The 13,488-nt window shown below is 35.5% G+C and overlaps 1 protein-coding gene across 2 annotated transcripts in view; it reads right to left on the minus strand.

The window, feature by feature from the left end:
- Window positions 1-251: 251 nt before the first annotated feature.
- Window positions 252-13,488, minus strand: part of ZNHIT6 (zinc finger HIT-type containing 6) — a 54,328-nt gene continuing 41,091 nt past the window's right edge. Inside the window, exons 9-10 of one of the 2 annotated variants that reach the window (XM_003892140.5) lie at window positions 5,383-5,507; window positions 252-1,630 (exon numbers count right to left, since the gene is read on the minus strand). In XM_003892140.5, the coding sequence (XP_003892189.2) occupies window positions 1,590-1,630; window positions 5,383-5,507 (166 nt within the window). In that variant the 3' untranslated portion in view covers window positions 252-1,589. Of the gene's footprint in view, window positions 1,631-5,382; window positions 5,508-13,488 lie in introns of those variants that run through there. The other variant, XR_001891480.3, reaches the window with a different exon arrangement.

The following is a 13,488-nucleotide window of genomic DNA, read 5'->3' on the forward strand; positions in this document are numbered from 1 at the left end:
CTTCTCAAATTGCAAGGCCTCACTTTCTAAGAACTTTCTATGAATCACATTTCCATTAGTACTTTTATATCAAGGGTTTTTCTGGCATTATTGTTTTTTGATTCTCTTCTCCAATTTCTACCCCAAGTTACACTTGTGTCCCACAAATTTATCTTCTGTTCATCTTCTCATTATCTTTTCATATTTCAAATCTTTTTAAGTCTCCTTAACTAATGTCTCTGGTTTCTTTTTGGTAAAAAACTTATTTCAACTGTAAATTAAAAATGAATTTCATTAATGTCCAATTTTATCATTGCTTTTTAACCATTAAGTATACAACACATACAATGCAGATGTAACAATCTTTTTTACTCTCTTACAGTCATATTGCAGTTTCATAGTGGTATAAACTCCAATAAAATTAAGAATTTTTTTTCAGTATGTGAGATCAAACTGTATACAGAGCTGCCATAATGTATAAGTTAAGCCATGTATATACATTAATACATATATACACATTCCAATAACATGTTGAAGATTTCCCAGTTTTTTTTTCTTTAAGTTATTGCTAGACATATCAAAACACAGTATAAAACTGGCCATCACAACACCCTTTTGCAGTAATGATGAGAGTGGACTAGGAATGTGATGAAAGGCACAGAATTCATAAGACTTGAATAAGTAAATCCAAATTTGTTAGCACTAATGGCTCAAACAATGTGGAGCCATTGATTTTCTCAAGTGAATATAAGAAACAGTAGTTAATAGTATTTATCCAGGCTTCTAGTACAAGACATTGTACTAGGAGTTTCTCAAGTGGAAAAGTTGTCTCATAAGGGTAAGTTACATATAAACTCCAAAGATAAGAAAGGGCAACTGATAGAAGATTAGTTCTCCTGTGGCTAGACAGTGCATTGCACTGCCTTTCTGTTTAGTGAAGTTCTACTAAAGAGAATGCCAACTTTGTGGTTGACACGGGTGATCCTTGGGTTTGGTCACGCATCAAATTAACAAATAAAAAAGTTTTCAAGGCCAGATGTTGTGGCTGATGCCTGTAATCCCAACGCTTTGGAGGCTGAGGTGGAAGGATTGCTTGAGGCCAGGAATTTGAGACCAGCCTGGGCAAAGGAGCGAAACCCTATCTCTACCACAAAAAAAAAAAAAAAAAAAAAAAAAAAAATTAGCTGAGTGTGGTGGTATAAGCCTGTTGGGAGGCTGCAGTGGGAGGACTATTTGAGCCCAGGAGTTTGAGGAAGCTATGCTCATACCACTTGCACTCCAAGATTCCATTTCAAAAAAAAAAAGAAAGAAAAAAGAAAAAAAAAGGTTTTCAGTTTATGGAATTAAGCATATTAAAAGCCAAGGCCTAATAAGTACTATGCTGATCAAGTGCAAAGGAGAGTTCTTAATATGAATAAAGGGGTCTTACAAGTCAATTAATTCAAGAGGCTATAAGATACATTTTTTAAAAGAGTTAAGCTTATTTTTCATACAAAGAAAAAATTCCACCATCACCCATTGACAATACCCCAATTAGCCAACAGTCCATCAATGCAGAGTCTGCTGCAGTTGTCTGGAAGTTTTCACATTCTTCTTCCAGAAAAAAGTGCTCAATTTTCATTGCCAAGGTTCTTGGTAGATTCACTTTTCACTAGAAAAAAATAAGTAAACATACAGTCAAGTGTTTATACTGTTTCTGTTTAGCTTGCTCTGTCCCTCTTCTCTCCCCCCTTCTGATGTACAGCAACAGCACTGCTCACAGGGACACACAAACCGCATTATGTCTCAGGCAGCTGGGATATACAATTCTGGCCACAATACATAGAGAAATGATGTCTGAAAGTGGCAATTATATTTTGTGAGGTAACATCCTTCCTGACTCTGTGGAAGACTTGGGAATGGTCACTTCACAATGTGGTTATGATCCATATTCATGCCACTGAATAGATCACTATTATCCAGGCCGGCCACTTGTGGTTGGAATAAATTTTTTCCGTGATTTTTTTAAAACTCAATTGAGGGTCAGTATATGTTGAGTGAATGTGGAGTGACAGAAGACTAGCTAATCGTCATCTCCTTCCTTTCACAGGAAAGAAGGGTAGAAATGGAGCTCCTCTAACACTCCTGTTTTGCTTAGAGAAAGCAAGACTATGACTCACTCACTAAACTGAGAGTTCCTGGAGGACAGAAACTTGACCTTTCTTCTCTGTATCTATCCTCACAATGTAGAGCATGTTTGCTGAATCAATGTAACTGCAAGTCATTCTGTCTTTTAGTGTTTTTTCCCTAAATCTTCAAAATGGGAACTAGATAAGTGCTCTATTTCATTGTCTTGGGAAGCTAAAAGGAAATAATAGGTAGTAACTCTTTAAAAATTGTCATGGTAAAATATAGGTTATTTTGAGCTTACAGTTGTTATCTCCACTGAGTAGATAAGAAAAATAAAGCTCAGAGAGGCAGAGCAAATACTCAAGGGCCCACAGCTTATAAAAGTTGATGCTAGAAGTACACACCTGGAACTTTGCCTCATATTCCAACTGACAAATTCCCTGGGGTTTGCTGTTGTACCTAGATTTCAGATTGTACCAGCAACCACAAGAGTGTTTACTGAGCCCTTTCTATGAGTAAGGAAGTGAAATAAGTTCCATCCAGGATATCATCCCAATCTTTGTGAAATTTTATGAACTTTAGCAGTCCATCCAGTGCCTCCAAGATAGTATAAGATTTTTTCTTCCTCTGGCTGTCTCTGTACTTCAGGCAAACTCTATTATAGCAACTATTGTATAATAAGTTTCACGTGTGTGTTCCAGTGCCTAAAATCCTCCCCTCTCTCCCTGCAAAAGGAAAAGAAAGAAAAGAGAGGTAAGGAAGAATGAGGAAAGGTGAGCAAGGGAGAATGAATGGAAGATTTACTGGCCCAGTAAGAGACTGACACATGAGTAGCTGCTATGCCAGATATTTTCACTAATTCCAGTAATCAATTTCGGGTTGGATTCCTTCTCTGAAGGCTGAGACATTTTCTAATCTTGAGTTATACTAGAACATCAAAAGTTTATTTTGCTGACATTTCTAAATTAATAGAGATTTGTAGCGGTATGGGGACATTTTCCCCTTTCTTTGCCTATTGAAGGTGCCCAGTTTTCTTCTTTGAATAGGGTTCCATTCTTTCTTCCTTAGATTGAAATGCAGCATGCTTTTCTCAATCATCTAAATCTGCTAGTCTAACAACAGTCTGTGAAGCAAGTTACACCATTCTAAGCACTTCCCACTGGATTGATATAAGGTAGGTAATCAGCCTTAGCATCCCCAATCTAGTGGACTATCTTAATAGCTCAATCTTTTCCAGTTAACCTTTTCCATTACTGAAAAGCAACAAACAAACAAAATCTTGGCTACTGCTGATTAATATAGGCAGACTTAAAAAAAATAATGGCAATCTACAATCATAACAAATATTAGAACAACCATCAGGTGTGGGAAGTACTGAATCCCAGATCAGAAACACATATACCCCCAAATTAGGTAAGAGACAACTTGTACTATGAACTCAGGATCAAATCCAACTTTTTTACCTCCAGAAAGGGAAGGAATTTCAAGGCTTTCCAAAGAAAATGCCCTCTTCTTACATAATCCCCTTCCCTCATCAAGGGATCACCCTGCAAAATATCTGATGCTGTGAGAATGTATAAAGAAACAGACACCTTGAAGTACTTACAGAAAGAAATGCATGTACAGAAGACCTGGGCATTACTTTTAAGGTGTGTGTACTTATGATGTGACAAAACTGGTATGGTTTTAAAATCCTGTCAGATACTTTTAGTTCTTTGCTAATACAGTTCTAAATAATCCTCTGTACTAAAAGCATGAGTCATCTGTGTTCCTGTAAATAAGTCAAACATCATATACCCACCAGAAAAATAGCAAATTTTACTCAATAAGGCTCCCAGTACACTAGTAAAGTAGTCTTTTCTTATTGCTTCATTACAGGAAGCCTTACTTGAATGTACATTCCTAAACAAGGTGAAAGGAGAGCTGTGTGTGCTGTTTATTTATACAGATGATGTTTGCTCCAGCTACTAACCTACATTACTAAACAACTTTTCCCAAAACCAACATTTGAGAGGGCACTGTGTGAATTTATTAAGAAAAAAGCAACAAAATACAAAGCTTAAACAAAGTGAAACTGGCCATTTAAAACTAAAATTCCTAATTTATTTTGAAAAAATAATACAGAATATTCTTAAATTGTGAAAAATATTAATGTCAAGAATAAAAATAAGATTTAGAGGTCCATAATTTATTACTAGAAACATCATGTTTGCTAACTAAAATCTGGTTTCAAGTTGTAGCACTGATACAGTTTTGGTCACTTTGAAAAATAATTTTTTTCCTATTAATTTTTGCAAGGAAAAAACACTATGCACAACAGAGAATACCTTATAACATAGGTTACTGCATCTTACCGCCTGTAATGCTGGTATAACAATAAAACTTAAACCACCCATTTCAAATACTACTTAAAAAAATATTATCAATCCAAGACAAAGATTCTACACTCCTCTGGAGTTTGTTATAGCAAAATCTGGCCTGTATCTGTAATTCTTTTAGTTGAAAGTGCTACGAAATAGTTTTGGATAAAGGTGGGTAATCTTCCTCACTTCTTAAAGGTAGTCACTAAATTTTATTCATCCTCTAAAACCTTGTATTCAGAAACACATTTAGTTTACTTTAATCAGTACTTACAAATGTAGATAAGTCATTTTATGTACTAAACTTTTATGTACATTTTTTTCCAGTTCTAGTACTTCCCTACATCACAAAATCAGGGAAAATAAAACCAGTGGGTTTGGAAAAGGAGATAAAGGGTAAAGGCAATGGCATTAGCTTATTCTCAATGCTGCCAAATTTTTAAATACAACGTTCCTTGCAACATTATCTCCTTCTACAAGGTAGGATACTAGGTTTTTTTTTTTTTTTCTTTTTTTTTTTAACCATTCAACATTTTCCTTGTCAACTAAAAATGTTTTGCAATCCCTCATTTTACAAATGTCTAAAGTCTTAACTATGGAGTAAATGTATGTGATCATGGACAGTTACTGAAAGACTATTAGCTTAAAAAAAGACAAAAATACATAGAATCGCATGCTAAAAAAAAGTCATTTTATAGCCATTCAATTTGATTCATTCACTTAAAATTGATTTTATAAGATTATATGCTCTTAAAAACAGAAGAGTAGCAGCATCGCATTTACTTGGTTCTTCACATTAACTGTAGCTATAGAGGAGATCCTGTAAATGTGTAAATATACTGGGAAAACACATATAAAGAAATAAGGGTGGACATATTTTGCTTTGGTTTCTCTAAAGTTATTCTAAGCATTACAGAAACAAATTTACACTTACCTTGGTGAAGAACTTTCATGTCATTATTGGATCCTTTCAATACCACATGTAATGTTGGATACTCAATGATCACTTTGTTCCTCAAATTGTCTAGGAGACTTTTGTAAGGATCTAGTTCATAATATCTTATTAATAAAAAACAAAAACAAAAATACAGGAAACACTGTTAATATTCAAAATACTAATAGATAAATATATGAGAGTCCTTTACATTAAAAATTTTTTAGAGGTGATGACAATTCAGTAGTTACTTCCTTATAGTATAAGTTTAATACCTTCTAAGAAAGGCAGGTACAAGAGTTATTATTATAGAGGTTCTAAAACTAAATTAAAAAATATCAAATATTCTGACATTAGGAAAGCTCTAGAACAAGTTACCAATTTTCTTTTTCTTTTATTTTCTGTTTTTCGATATGGTGTCTTGCTTTGTTGCCCAGGCTGGAGTGCAGTGGCACAATTTTGGCTCACTGCAACCTCCCCCTCCCAGGTTCAAGTGAATCTCCTGCTTCAGCCTCCCGAGTAGCTGGGACTACAGGCGCGTGCCACCACGCCTGGCTAATTTATTTTGTATTTTCAGTAGAGACGGGGTTTCACAGTGTTAGCTAGGATGGTCTCGATCTCCTGACCTCGTAATCTGCCTGCCTCGGCCTCCCAAAGTGCTGGAATTACAGGTGTGAGCCACCGTGCCCAGCCTACAAGTTACCAATTTTCATACCAAGAAACAGTTAAAGACTTTTACATAACATTTATGCTGGCCGGGTGCGGTGGCTCACACCTGTAATCCCAGCACTTTGGGAGGCCAAGGTGGGCGGATCACCTGAGGTCGGGAGTTTGAGACCAGCCTGACCATCATAGAGAAACCCCACCTCTACTAAAGATACAAAATTAGCTGGGCGTGGTGGCACATGCCTGTAATCACAGCTACTCGGAGGCTGAGGTAGGAGAATCACTTGAATCCGGGAGGCAGAGGTTGCAGTGAGCTGAGATCACACCATTGCACTCCAGCCTGGGCAACAAGAGTGAAACTCCGCCTCAAAAATTAAAAATAAAAAAAAATAATATTTATGCTGTCATTTTTCTTGAATAAAAGAATGAGCTAACCATTCAAATTCCTCAAATATATTTATTTTGAGCCTTAAAGACAACCAATCACCTTATAATTTCTAGTAACATGGCAATAAAATAACTGGTTATAAAATTGGCTTTTGTAAAAAGTCAATTATTCTAATTATAACTGGTTTCCAGAAATTTATATTGCTATATAAAATTTAAGAAATACAGAGTTTATCATGACACAGATGCCAAATGTGTCACAGGTAAATAGATGCTAGTGGTCATTAAAGTATGAAATTCTCAAATCATTACTTTAAAAAAATAAGTTTGAGGTGACTGAATATGCATCCCCAGAACATTCATTCTTGCTTGCTTTCTGGGGTAGGAGTGAAAGGGTGGAATTCTAGCTAGCTCACTAGCGTGTACATATGAGAATATGTTGGCATGTTAATGTCATTTCATGTCAAAGAAGAAAAAGCTGAGAACATGTCAATCAGTGTAGTGCAGAAGTTCTCCAGCATTTTTATTCATCTCTACCAATGACAGGTGATATTCACATGCAAAACACGTATCACATGAGATATCCAGCCTAACGGCTGTAACTCCATCCTTTTATCTCCTGCTCAAACAAGCACACTGGAACACAAGTGATCAAGAGTGAGGATATCATTGGGATACATTTAAATTTGCTGTAATTTTAAGAGTAAATCATTCACAAACTTTGGTATTTCCTGATTAGTAAAAAATTATCTGCACCATAATCATAGCTGACTAAGACATGCAGGACACTTATTAAACAATATGATGTAGTGATTTCTCCATCTTCTGAGTTTGTCTCATGCAATCGTTTTCAAATCAGGAAAAATAAAAGGGCTTAACAAAATGCAGAGCCAAGCTGACTAAAGTTAGAGAACAACTGTAAAACCATAACTTTACTTATGCTTCCCTGACCACACACCCCAGCGTGGAATTGCAGAATATTCTTTATGTTGAAAAGAAACTTGAAATGCAAAATACTGTTTTTCTAAACCAGCCACCTTGGTGCCCACAGATCATAGAATTCATACATTCTTTTCCCTGTGTGTAATGTAATACAGATGTGCTTACAATACTTCTAAAGTGTTTCCAGCATTCAAGGATTAAATGCTTCACATCTTTTAAACATTATTTCTCTTTGAAATAAGCAGTGTTTTTTTAAAGTTAGTAGTAATTATATAAAAAAGAAAAATGAGACTGTATCAGATACCTAAGTATAAGACTAACTTACAAAGTAAAATATAAAATGGGGATAACTAAATTTTTCTTGGGAGGAAATAAGACCTGGACTCTCAAACAGGAGCTTTTCAAGTGGCATCCTACAGGCACTTGCAATAACTTATCTTCTGCGCCTTTTAACTAAATCATAAGATTTCTAATGAAACGCATTTTTCAAATAAGGGAATGTTTTTTTACTTGTTTCAGTTTTTAGTAAACAATTTTCAGTGCATACTTAATGTTTTAGGTATTTTATTTCTTTTTGTAATATTAAATCTTAATTGGGTTTCTCCAGATTTCCAAAGCTAAAACCAAGAAGCAACAAAAAAAGTTATTCAAAGGCCACACGGGAATCACAGCCTAAAATTATTGCTGATATAACATATGTTCCTAGCAGAGGAATGTTCAGAGGTACATAAAAATTACTACACAACAAGTTAAACATGCTTTGGATCCTAAAACTGTAATGATTATACTTATTTGGATTCTAAAACTGTAATGATTATACTTAAAAAAACTTGGTTCCTGTTTTACATGCTAAGCAGGCACTGTGCAAAGCACTAAGGATGCAAAGATTTAGAAGAGGGTTGTTAACTAATAAATTATTTTAAAAATATTTTATGCAATGAAAATCTGGTATGTTGTATGGTTTTGATTAGAATCAATGGATTTTAATTAGTGTTTAGCCTAAAATGTTGCAAACTTCTAATCAGCAATATGCTATTGAGTGTCAGTAAGCTTCTGTGCCACAGCTTTCCAGCCTGTTACACGAAGCGTTCAGATTTCACTAAATAATCTTTTAGCTGAAATTCTGAATTTCTTAGATTTTTCTACAACAAGTGGTTACTCTTAATCAACCATTAATATTTACCAGTAATTTAAAAGTAAATTTTGCAAACTGTTCATAAAGAAAGCCTATCAGACACATATGGGGTTAACACTTTATGGACTTGGAGTTTAGTTAAATGAAGTAATAACTTTTATTGGTTGTTTGAGTTTGGAGTTTAACACTGAGTTAAAGTTCCGGCTCCATCATTCACTGGTCTATGATCCTGGATAAGTTACTTAAGTTATTTAATCCTCAGTTTCCACGCTTGAAAATGGGGATAATGACAGTATCACTTTAGAGAGCTACAGTGAGGGTAAATGAAAAAACACAGAAACTGCTCACACATTTATTTAAGCCCTAAGCACATGTGTTTTATATTTTTATTTACCAAAAATAACAACACTTTCCTATAGAAACTTCAGTTCAGGACAAAGTCACTGAATTTCATTACCAGTGAAGATACTGCCTTTATGTGCATTTTGCATTTTAAATGTAGCCTTACAACTTTCAGTACGACCTTCAAATCATTATTTTATTGTCACATTTACTTCCAAGAAGATAAAGGTACTTTGAATGTTTCTGTTTCCATTATCTTGAGGCAAGTTTTAAGAGCCCAGCTTTGCACTGCCTAAAACATTTAGGTTTAGCTCCTTTGCAAGCCATGAAGCTACTGAATCCTAAGGGACAGCTTTATCTTTTGGAAATTTTCACAAACTCTGGTATTTCCATTAGTATAATGTCTCTGCTACCATAAGACAAACTACTTAGGTTTGGAGGAATTAAGATACTAACATCTGTCTTTTTTCTTGCCCTCTGGGACCCTTCTTAGACATTTCCTCTTGTAATTTCACTTGTTCACCCTCACAGGCTCACTGGCTGACACTGCTCTGGGCAGCCTCATGGGGGCATTATGAGGGCAGAATTGGCTCAGTGGGCCAAAGAGGGGTTACAGTGACATTACATAAATAAAAGTTGTCATGATAATCAAGGGTATGCTTTTAATCTTGACTCTGTCACTAACTTTCAAAACAATGGGCCAAGTTCTTGAACTTCTTTCTCTGTACTTTATTAGCAAATTAGCGTGCTTTTTTAAAAAAACTCCTCATAACCCAAAAAGACAAGTTTTTAAAGAAAGGAAGTCACAAACTACTTTATGTCCCAACTGACACTCCATGGATCATCACCCCTTCCACCTCCTAAAAAATACCAAAACTAAGTCTGAATTTCTCCAAATTTAATCTGTGGCAGACCCTAAGCCACAGTATCTTTCCACTAAAATAAGATCACTGAATTAGGTGATCGCCAAGATCCCTTCAGCTCTAAATTTCTACAATTTTGTATATTTATCTGGCAAAGGTAGCACTTAACCTATATTTTTTCATAGTTGTATTTATTTCTCAATCTAGGTTTCTAGATTAAAAGTTTTAATTATTCTTTTATTTACATTTTAAAAGGTATTATTTAAAATTTCTCCAAATAATACTTCTGTGTAACAATTTTGCAACTCACAATATTTAAGTCATATAGAAAAAGATTTTGTCAAAGTTAATCTTTTTCTCACCCAATCTCTCTTAGTTTTCATATTTTAAAAATCAGAGTAGTTAAATTAGTGGTTTGCTGCACTTTGTTTTGGGATTTTTATGTACCCACATAAATGAGGACGATACCTGCTTGACATGGAGTGTAGATCATACATTGTGTAGTACAGACATATGCCTTAATTCAGAAAGCTCACCAGTTCAGAACTGCATTTGGTAAATATCCTATTCTAACCATGATATTTAAACTATGGATGTGGTTAAATAAAATGGCCAACTATGTATTTTAAAACCTGTTTTAAAGAGGGGCTTACAAGGCTCTGACTTGTTCTAAATATTATTTCTTTGAAGTCTTTTCTGATTTTTGTTGGTAAATTCAATTACTTCTAAATCTACAAAGCTTGAGTTCCAGTCTTATCACTGGTTCTTACGAGCTATGACTCCAGAAGGAGACTCAGTTTTTCTCATCAATAAAATGGTAGGAAAGATAACTACTCATGGGTTAGTTTGTAAGGACTATAATATAACAGGTGAAAATGTTTCCAAAGTGTAACTTGCTAAGCTAGCATCAGTAATAAGATTTTATACTCCAAAAGTAATGTGGCACTCCTAGCAAGGAAATGACATACTTACCAGGAATTATATTTACGATTTATGACAGAGACAGAGACTAGTTAGTAGAAAAAGCATGAACTAAACTCTGTTGACAAACAGGTCTGAGTCCAAATCCTAGCCTTATAAACTGTACAAACTTAGTTTCTTTGGGTAAGTCAATTTTTCAGAGCCTAAGATTCCTAATCGGGTAAAGTAGAAAAGACATAGTATATACTTGATTAGAATTAATACATGTGAAAATGTTATAAGCACTAGCCTGGCATTTATTCCTCAATTGATTCCTCAAATATTTACTTAGTGTCTACTATGTACAGGTAGTCTGCTAGGTAATGGAAGTTCATAACTTTATGGGGGGAGGCAGACAAATAAACTATTGCATTCATTGGCACAAGTATCATGATAGAAATGTAAAGTTACACTGGCTAGTAATGGTTTTTCCTTTCTATATTTAGTACTCTTTTCAAGATCTCTTGTAAGGCAGGTATGGTGGTAACAAACTCCCTCAACATTTGCTTATTTGAAAAGACTCTTATTTCTTCTTTGCTTAAAGAAACTTAGTTTAGCTGGAAATGAAATGCTTGGTTGAAGATTTTTTTCTTTAACAGAGTTGAATATAGGCCCCCAAACTCTCTGGCTTGTAAAGGGCTTCTGCTGTTAGCCTGATGGAGGTGACCCATCTCTATAGCCACTCTGTAGGTGACCTGCCCCTTCTCTCTAGCTGCTTTTCATTTCATTCTTTCTTTCATTTCGACCTTGGAAAATCTGATGATTATGTGTCTTAGGGATGGTCTTCTTGTGGGTAATATTGCAGGGGGTCTCTGTATTTCCTGAATTTGACTGTTGACCTATCTAGCAAGGATGGGGAAGTTTTCATGGACGATATCTTAAAATGTGTTTTCCAAGTTGTTTGCTTTTTCCCCGTCCCTTTCAGGGATGCCAATGATTCGTAGATTTGGCCTCTTTACATAATCCCATATTTCTCAGAGGTTTTGTTCATTCCTTTCATTCATTTTTCTTTATTTTTGTCTGCTTTATTTCAGAGAACCCATCTTCAATTTCTGAGATTCTTTCCTTAGCTTGGTCTATTCTGCTGTTAATACTAGTGATTGCACTGTGAAATTCTTGAAGTGTATTTTTCAGCTTTGTCAGATCCATTAGGTTCATTTTACACTGGCTATTTTGTCTGTCAGCTCCTGTATTGTTTTATTGTCCTGAATCTTGATGCATTATCCTTAGCAAACTAACGCAGGCCAGAAAACCAAATGCCACAGGTTCTCACTTATAAGTGGGAGCTAAATGATGAGAACTCATGGACACAAAGAACTAGGAACTAGGGGAAGGTGGAGGGTAGGAGGAGGGAAAGGAGCAGAAAGAATAACTATGGGGTACCAGGCTTAGTACCTGGGTGATGAAATAATCTGTACAACAAACTCTTGTGACATGATTTTACCTATATAACAAATCTATACACGTAGCCCTGAACCTAAAAGTTAAAAAAAAAAAAAAGTAAAGCTCAGTAGATCCTCAGTAAATACTGTCTCTTGTTCTGTTGTTGTTTTGTTTTGTTTTGAGACAGAGTCTCGCTTTGTCGCCCAGACTGGAGTCCAGTGGCACGATCTCAGCTCACTGCAATCTCCACCGCCCAGGTTCAAGCGATTCTCCTACCTCAGCCTCTTGAGTAGCTGGGACTACAGGCGTGTGCTGCCATACCCGGCTAATGTTTGTATTTTTAGTAGAGACAGGTTTCACTATGTTGGCCAGGCTGGTCTTGAACTCCTGACCTCAGGTTATCTGCCTGCCCTGGCCTTCCAAACCTCTCTTGTTCAGTACCAACATCCAAATGTTCTTTGTTCTTGCAGGCTGCACAGGGCCTTCACTAGCTAGGTACTTCAGTTCCTAACCCTAGCTAACCCCTCTCCTTAATTGTTTTGTATTCTTTTTTTGCCCAATTTTATTGAGGCATAATTGACAAATAGGAATTATAAATATTTAAGGTATACAGTTTGATTTTTTTTTTGTAGAGACAGGGTCTCCCTATGTTGCCCAAGCCGGTCTCAAACTTCTGGGCTCAAATGAGTCTCCTGCCTCAGCCTCCGACAGTGTTGGGATTACAGGTGTGAGCCACTGTGCTGGCCTCAATTTGATATTTTGATGTGTGTATATGTTGTGAAATGATATCATAATCAAGCTAATTAACATATCAATCACCTTACATAACATTTTTAAATTTTTTCTTGTGATAAGAACACTTAAAATGTACCCTCTTAGCAAATTTCAAGTATACAATATAGTATTGTTAATTATTTGTTTCTTAAAATCCTTTCTCCTCCATGCACTTTTTCCCCCTCTAATTAATGTAGGGATTTTAAATCTTGATCTTTAGTCTTAATCTTGCTAACAAAACATACATTTCCTTTGAAGCTAAAACTGAATGCAAGTATTTCATCAGTACAGACTCTTACATCTTCAGACTTTATCAGGATGTATATTACCTTGCAAAATATGATTAGGTTCCTCAGAGAAACTTTTGCTGAGAGGTTCAATAGTCCATGAATTAACTACATTATAGAATGGTATTATTTTAGAGTTGGCAGGAACTTATAACCCAGTCTCTTTCGTCTTCCAGTTAAGTACACTGAAGCCCTGAGAAGTTAAGTATCTTACTCAGAGTCACTCAAGAAAATGCAGAGTTGGGCCTATAAAGCCAATTTTGTGATTTTTTTTCACTCAACTGAGTGCTTGTTCATTCATTCCTCACTCAACAAATATTTACTGAGAGGCTACCATGTTCCAGACACTGTTCTTGGCACTGGGAAT

The sequence above is a fragment of the Papio anubis genome, chromosome 1 (assembly GCF_008728515.1).
Source record: "Papio anubis isolate 15944 chromosome 1, Panubis1.0, whole genome shotgun sequence".
Lineage (NCBI taxonomy): Eukaryota > Metazoa > Chordata > Mammalia > Primates > Cercopithecidae > Papio > Papio anubis.